The following is a 24,967-nucleotide window of genomic DNA, read 5'->3' on the forward strand; positions in this document are numbered from 1 at the left end:
CACCCCTCCCCGCCGTCCATTCAGACCAGCACCGCCGAGCAGCGGGACACGTACGAAGCGCCCGTAGCGCACGGTCCCAGAAAGCTCCGTTAAACCGAGGTGTTCGGGAGACGGAGGAGCCGAGCGACGACCCCCCTCCCCCCCTCCCTGGAAGGCGGCAGGACGACTAAATTATACAAGACAAACAAAAAGCAGTCAAAGGTAGGACTTTTTTTTTATTAGATATACTCTGTTCTAAATAAGTCCACAGCAAATGCAGAAAGTTTCGCCGGCGGTTCTGGCTTGCCTGCAGTCCGCGCACCGTGCGCCCCCGCCCCCGCGTTTGGTTCGTTGGCAAACAAGGAAAGAAACTTGTAAACAAAAATCATCCATAAAGTAAAACAACAGTTTAGTTCTAAAAGAAAATGCATGCTGTTTTTTTATATCATTGCTAACGGTTGGTTGTAGTTGCACACCTCTCCTAAAACCTTAGCAAAAAGTAGTTTATTCAAGTGTACAACAAGTATACTTATTCCATCATTGAAATAAGGCAGTGAACTTGATGTTTACTTTTTTTAAACTAAGTTTCATATACCTAACAAAAGTGTAGTAAAGTATACTTGACTTATACTAAAAAGTATAAAAATAGGTCCAAGACTAAATACATTAAGACTTAGGCTTATATAACTTATACTTAAGTTAACATCAAGTATACTACATGTTGCTAGGGGAAGTGGGTTATTTCTAAGCATTGGATTGGATTTGGCTTCTCTTTCGGCAGTCGGTGTTTATTCATGCACTGGACAGTGTCAAGTAACTAAGTAAAAATACTTTGTTACCTTACTCAAGAAGAAATGTTGGTTATTTATACTTTAGTGGAGTAATTACTTTTTAGCCTACTTTTTACTTCTACTCCTTACGTTTTGATGCAATTAGCTGTACTTTCTACTGCTTACATTTTGAAAATAGGCTCATTACTTCTATTTTATTTCAGCTTGTTTTCGTTCTGGCTTGTCACTAGAAAACAAAACAAAACAAAAAAATATTCAGATAAAACAGCGGTCCTTAAACTGATTGATTTTGATTGTGGTTTGAGGCAGAATTGCACCAAGTTGTTTGGCAAACGCCCCCCAAAAAAACTTGAATTGCATTTTTAGGATTATTTCTTTTCCTTATTCTTCCCTTTTTGATTAACCGCTAAGATTAATCATTAATTTTGAGAACACTGTCTACTGCAGGGGTTGCCAACCTTTTTGAAACTGAGAGCTACTTCATCGGTGCTGTTTTATATGAAGGGCTACCTGTGCTGATTTTTGAACTACAAGAGTCTGAGCTCACCTTAACTTTACGTAATATAGAGATGTTTTTAATGCTTTTGTCATTTTTAATACAAGTATGATTAAAAAGGAAGAGTAACTGATTAGAATAGCATTTTAAATGCAGCTCACTGTAGGGTTGTGTATTTCTTTGAACAAGCTTGAGGCCACTACATGTGGTCCAGGAGGCCTACCTGGTGCCTGCGGTCACCATGTTGGTGAACCCTGGTCAATGTATACAGACAACTATACAAGGGTTATTGTTATAAGAGGGTAATGCACTCATTTTCATGTCCAGTTTTGTTATTGTACATCTGTTGCCCTGATCAACACCTGTTGCTAAGCTTGGATGTTAATTTACAATTCAATAATAACTAAAGTGTTACTGAAAATATGTCTCTGAAGTTTGACTTTTTGAACCAATACTTATAGGCAACCAGACATCAAATTACCTGTTCCATGAAACCCATGTTGATGCTCAGTATTGCAGCTATATGGACCTTTAATATGTTGGCATTGTACTAAATGCTTGGTTTTCAATGGACATAAATATGGGTGAAATAGCCAATCTCAATTTTGTTTTCGGGGGATGCTTATACTTTAAAGGCATATAGCCATGTTATGTGCTTAATTTGATCATGATAAAATAAGGTTATATAAACTAATCCTCCATCCTGAAAATGTTTTGATGGTCCTTTTTTAGCAGATATAAACAGACGTGGTGCCATCTAGCGACAGTATTGTAGAACTATGATAATGCTGGTTTGCTTAATTAATCAGTATTAAATAATGACTGACTGAGCCTGAACCTCTGTAACGCCTCACAGTAAAGCGGCAGCTCGGGTGATCGTTGACCAACCAATATTAATTAAATAAAATGATGTTAAAATCGTAAATGAACACAAATGCTCAATTTACTGACAAATTGAGCAAACACAAAGCATAAAATACCCAACAACTAATACGCCAGCAGGACGTGATAATCTTTCATAAAAACTTTGTATGCAACCAGAGTGATCTACTGATGTATAAATAAAATAAGTCAAATAACGTGGCTGTGCACCTTCGATACTTTAAGTAGTTTTATATCCGGTACTTTTATACTTTTACTTTAGTAAAAGGCTTGAGTTGTTACTTTGCAGAAGTATCTTTAAACCCTAGTATCTATAATTCTACTTGAGTAATTGCTGTGAATCCTTTTGACACCTCTAGCACTGGACCCCGGCTCTGCTAACTATGGAAGGCTAAAAATATATATATCTTGAAATAAATGAATGTAAATACACCATGAAATAAATGAATGTACCATGAAATAATGAAACATTTACTTATTTGATAATGTTTAATGATACATTTAATGATTTAATGGGACATTTTTTGGTGCATTTAATTATTTAATTTTACATTATTTCATGGTACATTTGTTTGTTGCATATGTTTATTTAATATTGTTCCCTATAGCTCTCCATACTTTCACTGCTGTCTCACATCATTAACAAGTCACACACACACACACACACCCTAATCCTCAATAACTATGTTTGCATGCACAAAGGTTCACGATCGGATTGAAATGTATTTGGATTAAAAAACAAAAAATTATTGGATTGTATTGTTTATATAGGCAGACAATCAAGTAATCTGATCATAATCTGTGTTTATATACATCTGGCTTTATACATAATATAACCACTCTGACATGTGCGGTTATCAAATTTTCCTAAAAGACAGAAGAAGAACTTCTGTCTTTGCTGAACAACCAAAAATAGTAAACAAACCAGTATTAACTTACACAAGTTCGTTTGTCTTCCGATCGCCCAGGATGGACTTGTACCATGTTCTAATTGTGGATGAAATGTTATGAAACAAGTAATCATTTTGATCTCTTTTAGTGTTTCGAACAGAAAAGTTCAGTTTTGCGTCCCGATGTATTTCCGCAATTCAACAACGTGGATATACGTCACGTCTAAGTTGGGCGCACATGTGCACTCAGGTCAGTTTGCCATATTCAGAATAACTTGATCCTGACAAGCGTTTATATGCATGCTGTAATGGATATTAATAATTATCAATTAAGTGAGCACACCACTCATGAAAACAAATGATGCATTGTTTGTCTTTAAGTTATTTATTCAAAGGCATGAGCGTTTGAATGTCTCTGTCCCCTAACGCAGTCAGGAAACAGAGCAACGAGAAAAAGAAAAGACAAAACTTTTATACATTTCTGGGTGAACAAAGAATGTGGGAGTTATCTTCAAGGGAGTGGAACCACTGGTACGATCCAGTTCTTATCAAACTCATCTCCTCTCTGTGTCCTTGGATATTGAAAACACAGTAGTTAATCTGTAAGCATGTGAGCCTTCTTCACATGGGAAAGTTTATGCAGGTGCATCCAGAGAAGATATGATCAGAGTTACATACATCAATAAAATGTTCACAACAATGTCAATCGGATTGTCAATCGCCATAAGCCACCCCTCTCATTGGGAATACAATTTAATACCGATTGAGCTTAATCAGATCACAATATTCCGATTTGCTTGTTTACATGATGCATCTTTATTCTGATCGGCCCTTTATTCCGATTGCTTTTGTCCATGTAAACGTAGTTACTGGAACGGAAAAACATCTCTGGTACCAAAATTGGAGAATAAGAGTGCTATGAAACACTATGTTTCAAACGCCATGTTTGAACTATCAGGCCTGGCCCCATCAGATGCCACTGTGGAGCTCTATGTTCGCAATAATCAGTGAAACTTGATCGTTCTTTATAGAATAATATTGTAAAAAAAGACTGATTCCTTTACCAATAAAATTCTGTTATAAACATTTTAGATAAAGAACACAGAAATGCTGGAGTCAAACTCAACTCTTTATTCAACTAACTTTTAACCAAAATTGCAGGTTTTAAAAAAAAGAAATTGCACTTTCTGGACTCTTTGAAGGGGGCGGGGCTTGGAGAGGACGCTTTCCTGGGTCTGTGTTTGTGATTGGTTGGGATGATGTAACGACCTACATTAAAAACTGCTCTATTGAACTTTTTTATTGACCCTTTTTTTTTTCTTCCTATCGCACCACACGTCTATCGATCGGTATATATTGTTATATAATTATTGTCCAGTCCTAAACTCACAGCCCAGGTTCAAACACTGGCAACGGATCCTTAATGTCTAGTAAGCCAAATGAAGTCACACAAGCCTTTGGACCAATAGCAATATGGATATGAAATGCAATGCAAGACACCCGTTTAGCCTTAGGAGGGCGCTAAACTGACAGTTTTAGTCATAAAAGCAGGATTTGAACAAATATGCAGTTGTTTGTCCAAACAATGACCAGGACATAGACAGTACTATAAGACAACCACGGAAACAGTTTATTGGTTAAAAAAAAAGTGGTTTTGGGGGTATTGCCTCACGGCTCATCACTATTTATTTGTTAATCATAATTAATGCTTACAGTATTTTTTCATTCAACTGATAAAGGTTGGGTTTTGCATGCTTTAAAGTTAGATGGCATAGCATAACTTCATTGATTTATTGCAGTTTTCTTTATTGGGCCCACTATAATTCACAAACACTCTACTTCAGGAACTCTGCACCAAATAACTTCTACAGAAACATCACTATCAAATAAACATTTACACCATAAGAACCTCTTCACGCCTATTAACTAAACACTTCCTGTGCTCCAGAGCAGAGTTCACTAAGAAAGGAAAACATTGAATAAATAAAATACTGCATGTGTGTATAACTTCCCACTGCTTTGCTTCATAAGTGGGCCCAGATCCATCCCTGTCCCCCCGTCGGTTTACAGGTTTTGGCTCAGTTTGGATTAATGGCTTGGTTCTCCTTGTTGTTCACACTGACTTTCTCAGTCTAATGTAGCTGAACAAGCATCACACAGCTCAGCACAGTCACTTCCTCTTCTGTTTGTGTCTGTGTTTGTCTTTGTAGCCAGAATCAGTTCAACCACTGTTGAAGACTGTTCTGGTTGAACAGTTCAGGATTCTAGTCAGACACACTTTTGTACTTTTTGCCAAGCTTTAAAAAATCCTAGCTTTGCACCCAATCTCTAATTTGCTTTCTGTTGGATTTCCATTTTTGCGTGGTACCTCAATGCTCCTGAAATACTGAGAACATGATCCTCCTTTCACTCTCTGCCACGTCTCACAGTTAGTATTTATTGTTGTTGGGCGCGTGCAAGACATCTTTGATACCCGCCTATGTCCCGTTATATCACTCAGCTGGATCTCCAAGCATCCTCAATCTGAAAACCAGCCGTTGTCTTTCTGGTCCTGTCATTACATCATTAACAACAAAAGTTAACATCATTAACCTTTGTTTTTCATGTCCCAACTTCTCGTTTTTTTTAGGCCGTCTTGCATGTGTTCAGCTCTGCCCAAAAATGTTCGATTGGGTTAAAATCTAAGCTTGACAAAAATATCTGTTCCAAACTACAGCAACCTTACTTTCAAACATTCAGGATTACTTTTTTGTGCTTATAAAAATCTTAAAACTATGTTTTGTGACAAACTATGGGTAGGCTATAATATCGCAATACTCACCTCCTTACCTTAGATAAAAGGTGACAGAGTGGCACCTTTTATCTGAAAAGCCCAGGGCTTTAAGATAAGATAAGAATCCCTTTAATGTCCCGCAATGGGGAAATTCACAAGCTGATCCAAAATGTCATACTTTATAATGTCAGAAATATACCTGCTTTGATACAGTAAATGTATGCCTTTATTCATGGAAAAATATTTTTTCTTGAAAATTTAGCACTTGTCGACATCGGAAAACACGTTTTTTCTTGCGAATGTGAAATTGATCTCTAAATGTCTTAGTTTTTTGTGAAAATTTTCTCCCCTGTGGCCAATAATTAGTTTGCTTTAGCCAATGGCCGTAGATTATATGTCAAGGAAGATACGAGAATAAAGTCATAATATTAGGTGTACAAGAATAAAGAACATTCCGAGAATAAACTTGTATATTGGAATAAAATCCTAATATTACAAGAATAAAATCACACATTCGTTTGTATAATCGTTTCAAAATCCTGACAATAATAATTTGATGCCGATTTGCTAGAAAGATTTAGTATCTCCTTATTTATGAAATTGATACCAAAGTATAACGTAACAAGATGCTCAAGATTCCTCATTTTAACATGGGGGGGAGACTGCACTTTTTTGTAAGTTTTCATAAATTTACTACTTCATTCTCACAATTTTATGACTTTATTCTAATAATTTCCAAAAAGAAAAAAAATGCCACCCACCCCGCTGAAAAGGGGGTTGCCGGTCTCTGGTGGCGTTATTTTGGAGGTCGCAGGCTGAGAAGTCTGGGAACCTCTGCCTTGGAGCTCTCCAGCTCTGCTACAGCTCCATGCATGGGGTGGGAGACATTGTCCATCAATGATTTTGCTTACAGTCCTTTTGTCTCCCACCACCTGTACTGGGTCCAATAGAGGCCCAGTGTCATGCAAGATCCCAGGTGCAGGCTATGCAAAGAGGCCCCAGAAACCATCCAGCATCTCATAGCAGGGTGTAAGATACTAGCAGGGAAGGTATACGTGGCTGGTATAGCAAACAGAAATATCTGTTCAGAAAACCAACTGGAGACCCCCAGGTCAAAATGGGAGTCACCTCCCAAGGTGGTGGAGAACGACAGAGCTAAGATCCTGTGGGACTTCCAGATACAAACAGACTACATGGTAATGGCCAACCAACCGGACATTGTGGTCATTGATAAGCAGCAGAGGACAGTCGTTGTGCCGTCCCGAGTGATGGAAACGCCTGGAAAAAAGAGAAACTGGAGAAACACCAAAGGCTCAGGGAAGAGAAAGAGCCTGGAAGGTGAAGACAACAGTAGCTCCCATGGTCATCGGAGCACTCATGACAGTAACCCCCACTCTGGAGAAGTGGCTCCAACAGATACCTGGAGGAACATCAGACATCTCAGTCAAGAAGAGCGGGAGAGGGAGATTTTATAGCTATAACTCCCCTAGTGACGCAAGGAAATAGATATAGATCCTCCCTTTGTAAACAACATATGTTTTGCATAACTACAGCCACCAGGGGTCCGTTCTTCGTACGTCGCTAACTCAGTTAGCTGGATTTGATTGTTGACGATTTGGCATGATCTTGGATCATTTGGTTCTTCGAAACTCATCCTGCAATTGTTGTCATAGCAACATGTGCGCCAGCTTAAACCTGCTCGCGAGCAGGCTTATTTCATGTAAACAGGATTAGATCGCAGCTTTATAAGCGGAGGAGATAGGGAAGTCTGTCCAGCCAGTGCACTTGGACCACCTAGTGGCAGAGGACGGGACAGAATTGTGGAACACCATTTTTTAATGTTTAATAAAAGACGAAACAAATAATGCTTAGTTCCTGACATTTTATTTAAACAATTATTTATAAAGAAAAGCCTGCAAGTCATATTTTGTCTGCAATAAGAGATAGTTATGTAAAGTCAGCAATACTACTGTCAAATGGTGTTTTAGAACTTACTCTGAAGGTCCTTTTGAAGCAACTTGATCTCTAGTGCAATGTTTCTCTTTTTCACGTTGTGGAGTTCAATTTCTCTACTTAATTTGTGTTTTTTTTTCAGGTCAAAATACAAATTTTTTGTTGAAGAAGCCGTTTATATAGGGAACAGATGGCACCCTGCGTCATTTTGTAAAAAAAAAAAAGGGTGAAACATGCCTCATGCAACAAAAGTAAAAATAACCCATTTTTTCCCCCCAGCCTTCTTATTGGTGGCTGTTATAAACAGACAAATACATCATTCAACAGTGGCTTTAAAAAAAGAGGAAGAAGTTGCTTTTTAAAATACAGTTTAATACTTAAAGGCTACCATTTTGTAGAATATTCTTGTACTTCACTTTTTTCCCCATGTTCTAATGGCTCCCGTGGAGGCTCTGACATAAAAGAACAAAATAAATATGAAATTATTAAAATGCCAAAATACATACTGTAGAAAGTGATAGAAACATCTACCATGGACAGTAGTTACGCATTAATTTGTCTACTTTTTGCCAGCCCTCTCTCCTGGCTTTAACAGATTTTGAGGTGTTACCTGTCGTTTTAATTAATGACTCAAATTCGGCATAACTTTCCATTAAAAGCTCGTGTTCTGCTTGGGAGAAAAACTGGGCGTTCTTTTGACATGCTGAACAGCCAATAGCAGCGCTGCTGATCATTGTTTATACTATCGATACATTTGCCCTTTTAAACAAATGCATGAACGCGTAGTTATCTCAGATAACTCAATCCAGCCATACTAATCATAAACAACAGGTGTGTTTGAAGAACCCAGTTAGCCGGATCATGATTAGCCGGATGAAATCATCTTGGATGTGTCATTTGATCTCGGACCCCTCGGACCCCAAGGCTTGGACCCCAGGGGTCCGTTCTTCGTACGTTGCTTAAAACATCCGAGATCAAATGACACATCCAAGATGATTTCATAAAACTGGAAATAAATCAAGGGCAGCACTGAAACAGTTCATATCTTAAAGGTGCATTGACACGTTATGAAGCTGAAGGCGCAAGTTCAATCGAAGAAACTCATCGCCTGCCTCCATTCAATCAGAGTCCGATACGCCTCTGATGTGAGCCAATCAGCTACGAACCGCACCTCCATGAAGCCAATCAGCATCCCACGCTCATCTTAAAAGCAACTTCAAATCCACGTCTCAGCCTGCTAACCAGCAAGCGCAAACGGATTGCATGTTGGATTTCGAATCAGATGTCCGATTCAAGACGATAACAACTCATCCTCAAATCCTGCTGCTCTTAGGAACGCCATCTAGCCGCGCATCCATCCTCTGCAATCTCTGTATTCGCTCCAGCATATCTTAACCAGCACTGACCTGGATTCGCTCTCTTAGCGAGCCTTCTTCCGCCGTGGCGTCTCATTCCATCTCCCAACCTCTGTTTTCATCAGCTCCGATTCCTGGCGCTATGAACTTGCAAATCCCCGCTTTTCACAAGCGACGTAGACGCCGTCCCAACTCTGACTCAGTTCCGGTCCCGCTCTGCTTCGTAGCCGAAAGCGGCTATCGTCCCGCGCAACTTTCAGCCGGATCTCCTCTCATGCCGCTCCTAGCAGCTCAAGGTAACACGTATCCACTCATGTTTCATTCTTATTACATGCATTTCGCTCATCATGCTCCTGAACTGTCCGTCTGTTAGGCAGAGGTATCCCATCCATTCTGTTTGTTTTCGTTTTCTTCTTCTCCTGGTTTTGGCGGTTGGCTACAGGCTTGTAGTAGCATTACTGCCACCTACTGGTTGCAGTATGGTTCGCGATGGACTCCATTAATCTTCTCTTATTTCATAATTATGTCATTCTAATTCAACTCATTGTTCATATTTTCTACAGTAATTTCTTGTCCATAGTATGCTTAATTTTAAGTGTTAATTAAGTTTGTAAGTTGAAATGTTAACCTTACCATTTTTCCTCTTTGGTTTTCCCATTCCTGTGTTCTCTTACTATCTTTGATATGGCAACGTTCTTCTCGTCTCCCCTTTATCATCAACCTGCAGGCTGTATTAGCAAATGTCTCAGCTTTTTAAATCTCTGATTTCGTCATTCAAAGACTTACTATTGGCAATCCGTCCGCATTAAGTACCTTCAATGTCATTCACGTTCAGTTTAACCGGACAGTAGGGTTGAGTTGTTACTTAACCCATTTTATTTCAGAAGTGCATTTTAAATCCAGCAATTTATACCAATTGTTGTGCCCTTCACGAGCTCTGCTGCTCTGGCCAGGCATTCATAAAGTATTCTGTCAAATTCTCTTCACCTACTTTCATCGGGCACTGCCACGTGCTACGTTGTGTGCCTTGTCTCGTGCCCTGTCTCGTACCCCGCTCGTACCTGTCTCATACCCCTGCCATGTGCCCTGCCATGTGCCCGGCCATGTGCCCGCCATGTGCCCTGCCATGTGCCCGTCTCCTACTCCTCATGTACTCTGTATGTGCCTGTTTTGTGTCCTTCATGTCATGAGCATTCATCTTTCATGCCCCCATGCATCAGCCCCATGCATCAGCCCCATGCATCAGCCCCATGCATCAGCCCCCATGCATCAGCCCCCATGCATCAGCCCCCATGCATCAGCCCCCATGCATCAGCCCCCATGCATCAGCCATGCAGCAACCCCGAGCACCGGCCGAGCACCCCACCATTCATCTCACCTCATCTCACCATCCATCTCACCGTTCCCCTCACCTCACCTCACCATTCACCTCACCTTCATCTCCCATTCCACATCACTGTTTTGTAGGCCTTCGCGGCAAACGGCCCTGTTTTGTAGGCCTTCGCGGCAAACGGCCCTGTTTTGTAGGCCTTCGCGGCAAACGGCCCTGTTTTGTAGGCCTTCGCGGCAAACGGCCCTGTTTTGTAGGCCTTCGCGGCAAACGGCCCTGTTTTGTAGGCCTTCGCGGCAAACGGCCCAGTTTGGTAGGCCTTCGCGGCAAACGGCCCTCTTATTAAGCTACGCTGCTTCTCCTTTTCATTCTTCTCTGCCCGTCTGGAGCACGCTTTCTCTGTGGTGCCTGAATTGGCACAATGTTCAGTCATGTTACCATCTTCATCCTCTTCATTCATTCATCTTGTGGTCACTTCCTCTCCTAGATCTTCCTTTCACTATTCTCAGTTTGTCCTTTTTAAATTAAACCTGTCGGCCTGCAAATCGAGTTCTAGGTATTGATCTCAACTTGGTTCCAGCATGGTTCCTGCCTGCAGTAAGCTCTCGAATTCACAAGATATCAGTCTCGTCCCATATCAGTTATTTTCAACTGTCAGCTGCCCTCCTTGCTTGGTCACCTCAATCTCACAAATGCATCATTGCCAGAGTCATGCTTTATTTCCAGGCAGCTAGAGTTCGCTAAATTTGTTCTTTCCTTTTTGAACAGGATACTCTGGTTGAGAGCTGCCGTTTTGACCGTCTGGTCTGCTTCTCGCCTGATCGAAATATATTCTATAATGCCTTTCTGTCGTGGATGTGTTTAAAAATTTACGGATGCTGCCATCCGTAGGTTTTGGGGGGGTTCTTTATAATTGTTTCACAGGTTCCTGATCACTCAAACAATGGGCTCGGTCATCATCATCATGCCTCACACATCGTTCTGAGCTTCCATTCATTTTAGCTGCCCAATGCCTCTCGGCTTTAAGGTAATCTAACTGCAAATACTGGTGGTGGATTGAAACTTTTCACATGTTCCGTCAGACCCTTCATGTTTCACTCTTTCAAATTGAGTTATCATTCATAATCATCACAGTTCGTAACTCTCCTATCATATAGTTGATCTTTCATGCTTCTTTCACATCATCATTAATCACATGTATACTTTCATTCATATTGCCACTCATGTTGACAGTTATCCCGTCACTCATTCTGTTATTTATCCTGCAATGCACTCTCTCGTGCGTCTCGAAGAATCTGGTCCTGCGTCTCGTCATGTGTTCTTTCATGCCTGCGTCAAGCCTTCTGATATGCATCCTGTTATGCATCATGTCACCTGTGTCGCATCTTGTCATGATTACTCATTTCTCTACGTGCATCATCTGCAAGACATCTTCCGCAAGAAAGCATACGCAAGACATCTTCCGCAAGAAGCATACGCAAGACATCTTCCGCAAGAAAGCGTACGCAAGACATCTTCCGCAAGAAGCGTACGCAAGACATCTTCCGCAAGAAGCGTACGCAAGACATCTTCCGCAAGAAGCGTACGCAAGACATCTTCCGCAAGAAGCGTACGCAAGACATCTTCCGCAAGAAGCATACGCAAGACATCTTCCGCAAGAAGCATACGCAAGACATCTTCCGCAAGAAGCATACGCAAGACATCTTCCGCAAGACATCTTCCGCAAGACATCTTCCGCAAGACATCTTCCGCAAGAAGCGTACGCAAGACATCTTCCGCAAGAAGCATACGCAAGACATCTTCCGCAAGAAAGCGTTCGTAAGAAGCGTACGCAAGACATCTTCCGCAAGAAAGCGTACGCAAGACATCTTCCGCAAGAAAGCGTACGCAAGACATCTTCCGCAAGAAAGTGTACGCAAGACATCTTCCGCAAGAAAGCGTACGCAAGAAAGCGTACCCAAGACATCTTCCGCAAGAGAGCGTACGCAAGACATCTTCCGCAAGAGAGCGTACGCAAGACATCTTCCGCAAGAGAGCGTACGCAAGACATCTTCCGCAAGAAAGCGTACGCAAGACATCTTCCGCAAGAAAGCGTACGCAAGACATCTTCCGCAAGAAAGCGTACGCAAGAAAGCGTACCCAAGACATCTTCCGCAAGAGAGCGTACGCAAGACATCTTCCGCAAGAGAGCGTACGCAAGACATCTTCCGCAAGAAAGCGTACCCAAGACATCTTCCGCAAGAGAGCGTACGCAAGACATCTTCCGCAAGAGAGCGTACGCAAGACATCTTCCGCAAGAGAGCGTACGCAAGACATCTTCCGCAAGAAAGCGTACGCAAGACATCTTCCGCAAGAAAGCGTACGCAAGAAAGCGTACCCAAGACATCTTCCGCAAGAGAGCGTACGCAAGACATCTTCCGCAAGAGAGCGTACGCAAGACATCTTCCGCAAGAAAGCGTACCCAAGACATCTTCCGCAAGAGAGCGTACGCAAGACATCTTCCGCAAGAGAGCGTACGCAAGACATCTTCCGCAAGAGAGCGTACGCAAGACATCTTCCGCAAGAGAGCGTACGCAAGACATCTTCCGCAAGAAAGCATCTCTGCTCACATCTTCCGCAAGAAAGCATCTCTGCTCACATCTTCCGCAAGAAAGCATAAGCAAGACATCTTCCGCAAGAAAGCATAAGCAAGACATCTTCCGCAAGAAAGCATAAGCAAGACATCTTCCGCAAGAAAGCATAAGCAAGACATCTTCCGCAAGAAGCATACGCAAGACATCTTCCGCAAGAAAGCATCTCTGCTCACTTCTCCTTGTTCATTTCATTCACCTAATCATCTCCCATTTAAATCACTATCCCGTCACACTGCCTTATGAGCAGGCGCTCTGACCTCGGCATTTTTGGGGGGAACATACCTGTTCTCATACATCTACTTATGCATATTAAAGTATAATTCAGCATTAATGTTCCTGCCGAGGTCTGAGCGCCAAAGACTTAAAATATTGTATCAATAAAATCCTTCTAATTGCCATTTCTTTCTCTGTGAGTTTTTCAGATTGAAATGAAGCTGAAGGCGCAAGTTCAATCGAAGAAACTCATCGCCTGCCTCCATTCAATCAGAGTCCGATACGCCTCTGATGTGAGCCAATCAGCTACGAACCGCACCTCCATGAAGCCAATCAGCATCCCACGCTCATCTTAAAAGCAACTTCAAATCCACGTCTCAGCCTGCTAACCAGCAAGCGCAAACGGATTGCATGTTGGATTTCGAATCAGATGTCCGATTCAACCCACCCCCAACCCCTTCTCCACCATCATAGCTGAGTTAATCTAGCTTCCAAGACGTTCCTCCATCCTCAACCCATCAGAGTGTTTTCTCCCTTCAGTCTTCATCACTCCCTATCGCCTGTTATTGGTCCGGCAGAAGACCACCATGTTGGGCCCGGTTCTGCCAGAGGTTTCTTCCCAAAGGGGAGTTTTTCCTCTCCACAGTCGCTTCAAGCTTGCTCATCATGGACAGTTCATGCAAACCTGTGTTTATCAAGTTGGACATCTATCTTAATCAGATCACCATATGGACTGAACAAACTTCTTCTATCTCCACTCCACCACCAGTTTCAGACCTGGGGGGAACATACCTGTTCTCATACATCTACTTATGCATATTAAAGTATAATTCAGCATTAATGTTCCTGCCGAGGTCTGAGCGCCAAAGACTTAAAATATTGTATCAATAAAATCCTTCTAATTTCCATTTCTTTCTCTGTGAGTTTTTCAGATTGAATTATTTATTTATAGGTTAGTAGCTCCCTCTGGTTGCATACAAAGTTTTTCTGAAAAATTATCATGTCCAGCTGGTGTATTAGTTGTTATTTTTGCAGCTTTACGCTTTGTTCTTACTCAATTAATTAGTAAATGAATAATTTCATGTTTATGTTTAACAACAGAGGAAGTACGTACTGCGCATGTGAAGCAGGGGATAAAACAAGGAAGTGGCTAACGGCTATTAGCATCTCCCAGCAAAACAATGCAGAAAGTCCCAAGATCCAGTGAAAAAACCCACAAAATATATGATACCAAGAGGAAAAAGCCTGGAATTTCTCTGGGAATACAGTCTGAATGTTGGTGTTCACTGAAGCGGACGCTAAACCTGCTGAGGCTCAGATGTGACACAGAGTTGCCTGACATTAGTAAATGTTCTGATATGAAGCTATTAAAGTTGCTGTAGATCGATTTATTTAATTAATAAATCGCTTTACTGCGAGGCATTTCAGAGGGTCTGTCTCGGTCCGGCATTATTTAGTTTTGATTTATTAATTACGCAAACCGGCATTATGATAGTTCAGCAACACTGCCGGTAGATGGCACCATGCCTGTTTATATCTGGTCATCCCGCCCGGTTCTGGATCTATTATGGTCCACAAAAAGGGCCATCAAAATATTATTAGGATGGAGGTCTGGCGTATATAACTTTATTTTATAATGATCAAACGGTTTTTGGTCTTTTTTATAAGCTTATAACATGGCTATATCTATATAAAAGGGGACATATGCTTTTCAATTCTTCCTTTTCACATGAATTTATTCAGTTGTGGTCTATACAAAGTAGAACTGCAATGCTTTGGTCTGAATTCTTTGTTAATTTACCCCCACATTCCATGTTTTTACCCCTGCTCTAAGGCGTGTTTGAGAGCAACTCGTTTTGGTGCTGTCTCTTTAAATCTAAAACAGGCGATTGACACCGCAACCCCTCCAGTTTTCTCGCTTTTCCAGTAGAAAAGAGAGAAAACTGAAATAGAGAGATTTAGAGATATCTACACAGCCCCTGAACAAACTACATTCAAATTATCTGCACGCCTTGTAACTCCAAGTACACAACAAAATGTATTTAAGGGCTATAAAAGGTGGATTTTGCATGATATGGCCCATTTAAAATAGGCCAAACTTACCAAATTTTATCAGCAGGTGGCAGCGTTGTACGACCAACTGGCCTTAAAACTGATCAAAATCTCTGAGATTATTTCCTATTATATACAAATTAATTGTTGCCTTTGACATTAACAAGAATCCACCATAGAAATGTTTTCTGTTGTTTTCCGACAATAAAATAAACGTATTATACTATCTGAGGAGGGAAACCTTGTTTCAAAGGCAAAGGCAGGCACATTTATTTGTATAGCACATTTCAGTACAGAGACAATGCAAAGTGCTTTACATGATTAAAATATAGGAAAATAAAACAGAATAAAAGCAAGTAGAAATGAAATGCAGAAACAAAATAGAACATGGGAAAATAAAACTTAAAAGCAAACAAGTAAAAACAGTTGGAATACAAAGTAAACTAATTATATTTCAGTAATGCAGTTCAATTAGAACAGTTGAAGGCAATCCTAAACAAATGCGTCTTTAATCTTGATTTAAAAGAACTCAGGCTTTCAGCACTTTTACAGTTTTCTGGAAGTTTGTTCCAGATCAGTGGAGCATAGGAACTAAATGCTGCTTCTCCATGTCTGGTTCTGGTTCTGCAGAGCAGGCTGGAGCCAAAAGACCTTAGTGGTCTGGATGGTTGATGCACTGATAACAAGTCTGTGATTTATTTAGGTGCTAAGCCATACAGGGATTTATAAACTAACAGAAGTATTTTAAAGTTTATTCTCTGAGAATAGACAGCATTTGGAAAGCGAAGCTGCTACAGGAGTCAGATGGAGACAAGGAATGAGTGCAAAAATGTGATTCCTGAGGAGCGGTGACGGTTGGAAATTAGTCATCGTAGATAAATCATTGTGCAGCATGCCACAGTGTCAGAATAATGATCACAGTTTTATCTTGGGTGCGTCTTTAGATCATTAGAGCAATGCCTAGTTATGGTAATTAAAGTTGATGATATAACACATTAAATATTTCAGTTTAACTTAGCTCCTCATATGCGCTTATTCTGGTTTGTCAACCTCTTTGGAAATGTTCTGGACTGATTGAGAGACTGTTTGTGAAAAAATAATTAAAACTGTTCTGTCTCCTGTTTTTTAATTTAAAAAGCACTAAAAAGCATATGTTTGGACAAGTATAATCTATATTTCAGCAATATATCCCCCCACCCCAGTCGTATTTTTGGATCAGTATAAGAAGCATGTTTTCTGAAGGTGACCTATTTAAATATCCTGCATGCCAGGATGTTTAAATAGGTCACCTTCAGATACTTTCCAGATACGTCACTTGTATAAAATGTGTTTATTAGAGTTACTTGGACTTAATGTTTGATTCTTGTTTTCGTTTTTGTGGCTAGCCGGTCTTACCTGCTTATAATTCTATTGCAGCTCAGCTCAGCTATTCCTTTTATATAAACTCAGATGAAGGTAAACCGCAACATACAGTAGTGCGCACTCATTCATCATGTTTCACAAGAAGCCTTCCTAAACCATCGGGTTTTAATAAGATTTGTAAAAACTTCTGTACTTTTCCTGGTGTGTGTGGCTCTGGAAATATTTAATCTTCAACATTAAGTTGGTTGTTTGACCTCGGTGCCATTCTTGAGGCTAAAGTATCTCGCTGAGTTAAACTGTATTTTGTTACACAACGAGACGCGTCTGTTAGCCTTGTTTTTATAAATGAGCTGGACAAGAGATCTTCAGGAACAAGCAAGAGGAATGTCATGGAAATGGCATAAATCTCCGCCAAATGTGCAAAAAAAAATTCACAAGTTCTGAATTTCTCTGGTAATTGTCTCACGGTGATACAGCTTCGTTTCTTCAGATACGGGACTGGGTTGTTAGTGCAGCGTCTGTGTGAAACAAACACATTTAGACAAGCGTACGTTTAGGGTCGCCTCTGAGCGGATGATCAGAATGTGTTGTCTGAGAAGCAGCGATTAGAAAGAGCCACAGCGGGTTTTAAATAAAGGGGAATGATAAACTTCTCCCGCAGCTCCAGGAAATCAACCAAATCTGCCCACAGAGTTGTGAGAAACTTCTAGATATTTAATCTTTATTGCAAAAATGTTTCCAAACAAGTTGCTCTACGATCAGAAAGGTGCAACATCCTAAGAGTAACATTTCTGAACCGGCTTTGGACACAGTCACTGGCTGCCTTTGGTCCCAGGGAGTGATTGTTCATTGATGTGTGTTGCATCGTCCTGCTGACTCTCCAAAACCTTTATAAGACACAGAAGCTGTTAATTATATACTCTTCTTGCTGTAAGTAAAAAAAATACCTGTAATATCTATGGATATTGCTGCTCTATGGGTCTTTGTTACACATTTTATATCTTTCTAAAATGTTTCTGTTAGAAATTTTATACGAGGTTTTAAGCTCTCTGACTGTTTATGCAGACCTTTGTAAAGCCTAAAGCCAACATTTCTTTTCTAAAAAAAAATCTGCTTAAATCTGCTGTATGGGGTTGTTTAAAAGTCCAGATTTAAATCTGGTCAGATCTTTTTCTCCTCAGTTCAGTTAAATGGCTTTTCCTAATCACGTAGTTATGTTTTTCACCTCCTTTTCAGAGTAATCTTTTCCCGCTTTAGGCCGTTTGTAGTGTTTCATCTCATTGCTGCGGTGGGGTGGTCAGTATTTCTTTTTTTTTGTTTTTAGGTTTTTTGAGACACTAGTGGTCTTTACTCACCGTAGTCAGATAAGAAATGAGCAGAGAGAGGAGGGTAGGCTGTACTGTGAAGGTTGGAAATTAAACATCAGACCGCTGTGTATATGTAGCACCCATTGTACTGCGGCAATCAATTTTTTTCTTTTATGTCACTTTCTATTTCTTTCATTCACCGGCGCTTTATTGGAGTTTGCCAGTAGATTAAAGAGGATAACTTGTCAAACAAATCTGTTTTACTGCCATTTATTATGCAACAGTAATATTTAGCCAGAACAGTAAGGAAGTTCCATTATACCAATAGCAGAGAGTAAATTTACAACATGAGGGGGAAAAAAGATGCCGCTGAGGCTTTTCGCAATCCAGTTTTTTTTTTGTGTGTTTTTTTTTCATAATTTCCTTTTGTTCATTATGTTTATAACTGAAGTCAAATTCTTTGGTTGTGCACACAGTCCTAGCCGTATAGGTTTTTGCACTTTTTCTTTACCTTTCCCTGATTTGAGAAATTTGCAACAGTAGGAAAACATTGACTGATGCTCCTTTGCAAACTTTAGGTGTCAAGTTTGAACTGCCAACATGTTGGAAGGTTAGAATTTACATTATAAATATATAAATTAATTACTCATACATAAAAATGAGGTGCGTTGTAGTGATAGAGTGAGTTAGAGAAAGAGTATTTTTCAACTGCTTGTGATTAGTTACAAAGTCACTGTATGAATGGTTGAAAGATAAGGAAAAAAACTGTCTTATCATTACATTGACTTAATTATTCAGGCAATGTATTAAAAATCATACATTTTTGAATACGGTTAATTTGTAGATCCAAGCAAGTTTATATATTGAGAAATAAATATGTTAATTTGATATCCATATCCACATCGGTTCAAATGTGAAAGGTACTCATCCCTACCACTAACAAAAGCCTTCAAAGCCGTTCTCTGGTGTTCTTTTAAATAATTAATACTCCTTAGACTGGACAACACTGATGAGCATCAATGTTACTGGGTGACCAGATTTCTCTAATGAAAACCAAGACGTCCAATAAAACCTTTTTTATGTATTAACTGCAAATGAGATGTCAACATGCTCTGGTTCTCCTTTTTTGAGTGCAGATGTTTTAACATACCTTGGGTCATGTTTGCTGCTTAAATTGGAAAAATATGGTTTTCTTATTTTTCAGTTCTAGTATTGGCTGTTGGGAAGGGGGCGTGGGGGGGAGCTCACGCCGTGGCCGATAATCAAACTCATCCCGGCAGTGCGTATATAGCTGGTCTTTTTTAAATCCGATCAGGCTATTCCAGTTGGCCCCGGTCCTCTGCATGTATGCGTTTCATGTTTAGTGTGTTATGTGATGTTATCAGGAGACCTGTACAGTGTTCTCACATATGGCTGAATGGGGTTTTGTTTTTCTTTTTGTTTAAAGCCGTATAGCCTGCGTTTTCACACCAATGAAGAACAAATGTAAACAAAAACCCTGATTTCCAGACTGGTAACCTGACCCATTGTCTTTGGTTCTAGCCGGAGGAGCAATGCTCGTGTTCCTACTTCAGCAGTTATTTCTAGCTTAGTCATACCAGTTATGCCGAGTCATTCTTTAGTCTGCATCTTTCACATAGATTTAATTTTTTTTAAAGACAGGTGAGATAAAACTTTACCCGATGTGTGACGTGATAAAATAAATTCCCATACTCCTCTCTTTGTGCTCCGCTGATTGCAGAAGAAAAACAAGTGTTTAAGTTTCTCAGTGGAAACATTTGTGTCTGTAGCGAGGCTGGGCTACGGCTTAAAAATAAAATCTCCGATTTATCTCTAATTAATATTTTTTTCCCCTCCTTTTTGCTTCACAAAAAGATTAAAGAAATAATTTAAAAATTTTGCTTTTATTTCAAGCATTTCGTAGAGTTGAGGTTGAGCTTTATGTTCTGTCCTTTTGTGGATCTTTGGTGTTTTTAAGGTTGATGTTTTTTACTATTTGAGCTTTTTCTCCTAGTTTTGTGTCAGTCAGGCTCCTCGTCCATTTTCTGATATCGTTTCATGATTTCGGTTGATTGTCATCTTTGTTTTTCATTGTTCGTCTGTGTTTTATCTGTTTGTGAAGCACATTTTAATTTATGCAAAAATGCAGGTCATTATTTTTCTTTGCCTACTTTGTTTTTGCATCGGCTGCATATTGAAGTCTTTCCCGTCTCCTCACAGCCACCTGCTGGTGTCAGATTTAGGAATGTAGTTTGTTAGTTTGCAAGAATACACCGAAAGATACATTTAAAATGTGTATAAAGAAAAATTGTATAATCGTTCTTGTAGTTTTTATAGCAACCAGTTATTTTCAGATGGATCTGAAATGGCCGTGGTCATCAAGGTGGAGGCTATTTGCTTATTTTAACACCATTCTAAACAAATCTTTATACAGCTATTTAAAATAAAAGCTGATTGCAGACTGTCAAGTTCAAGCATCCCATTAATCCGAAATTACAATTTATAAAGATTTATTTTTTGGAAAATATGGATTTTATTTTGCCAATGAACTCAATGGTGTTCCATGAAGAGAACAGCGGCAATGCTGAATATATGTTTAGGAAAATATATTGTCAAAATATGGTAAAGTGTAAACTTATTTTCCCATAATACGAGGCACTTTAATTTACTCCTTTATTTTTTTTGAAAGTTAGTTTGAAGTTCCACAAGTGAAGTGAAGCCTGTTCTCAGCTCATTGTCTAAAACCACTAGCAGCAAACATTCAGTTAATTAGTTTTTAGAAGCAAGTTTCACAGCTTTGATTTGGTTGCACTTTGAATTCAGGCCAACTCCCAGATGAAACTGCCAGAGGAACAAGTTTTTAAAATAATTTCTTTTATTTCTTATTGTGAAACGAAAAGGAGGGGGAAAAAAATCAATTAATTAGATCTGGTATAACAACGCCGGAGAGTTGAGAGTTTATTTTTAAGCCACATCGCCCGGCCCTAGTTAGAGGCTCCCAGATATACCTGTTGTAGCTGTAAATAAATTCACAGGGACCTTCGTTTCTCTCAGGACGGCTTGTTTAAAAGAGACTCTCACAAGCACGCCAGAAGGAAACAAGCACACCCCAAAGAAGGCGGTGACCTCGCAGTCGCACACTCTCGTCCTATTGGCTGGAACGGTTGCTGGGCGATGGTACCACTTTGATCTGAGAAAACTATCAGCGAGCGGCGAGCACAGACCTGAGATCCATGCAGAGAGCAAGTCTGCAGGCGTGGAGGAGAAAATGTCACGAGCATCAAACGTGGCCGTGGGCGAGGAGAACAGAGTGTATTTAAAAGAAAGGACAAGTTTACAGTAGCTTCGTGAGACCTTCCTGATCTGGCGAGCTTTCAAGGTTTCACTCGCAGATCAGTCTGGCTACTCTCCGTTAAAGAAAATTTGGAGCCGTTCACCAAACGAATGTCCAATCAGCGTTGGCTTTGAGGCGGGTTGAGGTGTGACGCAACGAGAAGCGCGACAGTTCAGTCTAAAGAACATGGCGGCTTCAGCCGATGAAACTAGCGTTAGCGTGGCTATCGAGCAAGTTTTATCGAAATTACAGAGTATTTCTTTACTGAAAGAAGAGCAAAACACTGCTCTGGAGGCTTTTCTCAGAGGAAAAGATGTTTTTGCTCTTCTCCCGACTGGTTTCGGCAAGAGCTTGTGGTTGTGTTTTTGTCGTCGCTCTGTTAGTACGTCATATGCTTCGTTGATCTGATTGGTTTATTTGGCCCGTCTATCACCAACATAGGCCAATCAGCTAACCAGTATTTTCGCCCCTTCCCAAAATTACTTCAACGGAAGGTTTCCAGATGGATATGCGGAGCAAATCCATCTGGCGGAGTCAGGTTTAGTTTTCAGTGAAAAGATATAAATTCCTGCTATTAAACTGAAAATGTGAGCTCTTGGTTTTTGGCAGCTAAATGCCCCCTAAACCCTGAAACTGTAGAGTTAACTGGACTGAGTTTTCTCACGTTGACCTCAGACAGAGGATAGATTAACCCGTTTTGCCGAGTCAATTCTATGAAATGTTTATGCAATTAAAATGTTTGTGGGAAAACCTGCTGTCATAAAAGCTGTCTTCATCTCTCTCTGTGTCCTGTTTTACAGAGAGGAGTAAAAAGCTGATGTTCTCCTGGCCCAGGACGTGACGGCGGATCCGCAGCCATGAGTCTGCGCTGCAGAGTGAACTTCAACACGATGATTTTCCTGGTGGTCCTGCAGGGAGTAGCAGTGGTGATGTTCTGCAACTGGTACATTCAGATAAGCCCCTGTGACTCCGCTCCCCCCAAAGGCAAGGTTCACGTGTTGCTGCTGTCGTCGTGGCGGTCGGGCTCCTCCTTCCTGGGTCAGGTCTTCAGTCAGCACCCGTCTGTTTTCTACCTCATGGAGCCCGCCTGGCACGTGTGGACCAAGGTGCAGAAACCCGGGGCGCGAGTCCTCCGGATGGCCGTGCGGGATCTGATGCGGAGCGTGTACCAGTGCGACTTCTCGGTGATGGACGCCTACATGCCCGAGAACTACAACGTTTCCAACCTGTTCATGTGGTACCAGAGTCGGGCGCTGTGCTCGCCTCCAGCCTGCTCGGTCACACCGCGCAGCCAGATGAGCAACGAGACCCAGTGCCAGAAGAAATGTGACGCTCAAGGTTTGGAGAAGGTGGAGGAGGCCTGTCACGCTTACAGCCACGTGGTTCTAAAAGAAACCCGCTTTTTTGAGCTGGAATCCCTTTATCCGCTTCTGCAAGACCCCAGCCTGGACCTGCGCATCGTTCACCTTGTTCGAGACCCGCGGGCCGTGATGCGGTCCAGAGAGGAATCGGCCAAAGCCTTTGACCGGGACAACGCCGTCGTCCTGGAGCAGAGGAACGTGCCCGCAGGCAACGTGCAGTACGAGGTCATGCAGGAGATCTGCAGGAGCCACGTGCGGATCAACGAGAGAGCGATACTGAAGCCTCCTCCGTTCCTGAGAGGTCGCTACAAAATGATCCGCTATGAAGACGTGGCGCGCAACCCGCTGAAGGAGATCGGTGACATCTATGACTTTGTGGGTTTAGAGATGACCAGTGAGATGGAGGAATGGATCTACAGGGTGACCCACGGACAGGGCAAAGGCAGCAGGAAGGAGGCTTTTCAGATCACCTCTAGGAACGCCGCCAAAGTCTCGCAGGCGTGGCGCACCATGCTGCCCTACAACAAGGTCAAACGCGTTCAGGACGTTTGCAAAGGGGCCATGTCGCTGCTCGGCTACAGGACGGTGGACAGCGATAAGGAGCAGAAGAGGCTCGATATCGATCTGCTCGTTCCACGAGTGCCGTATGAGTTCAGCTGGGTTCCAGCTAAAACTCAGCCAGATGTGCGCAGTTAGGACATCTTCACGGATCCGCCTCCCGTTTCAGCTCCTCTCACAGGCCGCAAGCTCGGACGGTCCGTCGCAGGCGGCCCGCAAACATGGCGGCCCTGATATTAACGCACGGCTTTCTGGGACGCACACGCCTCACGCTGTGCGTTTTCAAAATCTGAGGAGAAGTATAAGCTATTGTGAATGCCGGTGTAGTTTGTCAGTGGAGGAAAAGGCTCGGCAGCAGATCTGGTTGAATTTACAGACATATAGCCTAGTTCTTGAAAGCCTCTCTAAACAAATGATTAGATTTGTCCCAACTGGAGCCAGGGAAAGTTCAAACACGTTTATCTCTGTGACTTTTTAATTACTTTTTAAAACCAGTGAAGTTTCTGCTAAGCAGCATGATCATACTGAGAGAACACGTTTGTCTGATGGATCTACAGAGCCTTATGAATATAAACATAACCCGTCAAGTTTTTTTTTTTAATATATATATTTTGTCCCTTAACAACAAACTTTTACCAATTTTATCGGGATTCTTTGTGATGCAACAACACAAAGTACTGCTGAGTTAAGTGGAAGGAAAATTATGCAAGATTTTCTACATTTTCTGCAAAGAAAAATCTTTGAACTGTGACTAGCAAATGTATCCGGGTCTCAAATGTCATGCTCTGTTGCCATAGCTTCTGATTGTCAATTGTTTTGATCTAAAAACATTCCCCCATAGCTCTGGCTGCCTGTTTAAGGGTCGTTGTCCTGTTTGAAGGTAAAGGCTTTTCCAGCAGGTTTTCTCCCGGTTTACCCGTATTTAGCTCCATCCATCCTCCTGTAGAAAAAGATACTCACTGCCACCACGTTTCACAGTGATGAATGTAGGTTTAGCTGTGTTACTTTTCTAAACAGACACTGTTTTGCATGTAGAGCAAGACCAGAGCACCTTTTTTCTTCACATTTGCTGTGTCAACCACATTTTATACTCTCTTCTAGAGAAGCCAGACTTCAGTTTAGGTGGACGGCTACATCTAGGCAAGTTTGTAGTTGTGCCAAACTCTTTTTAGTTCTTAATAAGATATTCAAAGCTTGAGATGTTGTTTTATAACCTAACTTTGCTTTAACGTCCCCACAACCTTCTTCCAGACCTGTCTGCTGTGTTCTGTGGTCTTCATGATGATGTTTGCTCGCTTTTATTCCCGTACAAACCCCCAAGGCCTTCGTAAGAGCAGCTTGGTTTATACAGAGCTTTAATGGGTAGGTGATTTCTGAGGTTAGTTGGTTGCACAGGGGTTTTTCTTTCTTGTAATATTAGAGTTGAATGAGGCCTGATTACAAATGCAAGTCAGAAAAACTGTGAAAGCTATGCAACAATTCCCTTCCCTTTCACAATTATTTGCTGCTTTGTGTTGTTTCTACTGGGAGAAAAGAAATGTGGTTGTATCGAGACGTAATGTTGAAAAGTTATGCCCTCCATACACACTGTTTTAGTAAATGTTGGGTTTGTTTATCTTAAAGAGATTTCAATGTTTTATTGTTATTGGGCCCAGTCATTCTTGAAGTCTCCGCTGCCGAGATGGAGAAGCTAATCGA

At 41.2% G+C, this 24,967-nt stretch overlaps 1 protein-coding gene across 1 annotated transcript; it reads left to right on the forward strand.

Annotated features, from left to right (window-relative positions):
- chst6 (carbohydrate sulfotransferase 6) lies at positions 1–24,967 on the forward strand. The gene is made up of 2 exons (XM_021319033.2): positions 1–201; positions 22,151–24,967. The coding sequence occupies exon 2, from the start codon at positions 22,208–22,210 to the stop codon at positions 23,405–23,407; it is 1,200 nt and encodes a 399-aa protein (XP_021174708.2). The 5' UTR covers positions 1–201; positions 22,151–22,207; the 3' UTR covers positions 23,408–24,967.

The sequence above is a fragment of the Fundulus heteroclitus genome, chromosome 2 (assembly GCF_011125445.2).
Source record: "Fundulus heteroclitus isolate FHET01 chromosome 2, MU-UCD_Fhet_4.1, whole genome shotgun sequence".
NCBI lineage: Eukaryota > Metazoa > Chordata > Actinopteri > Cyprinodontiformes > Fundulidae > Fundulus > Fundulus heteroclitus.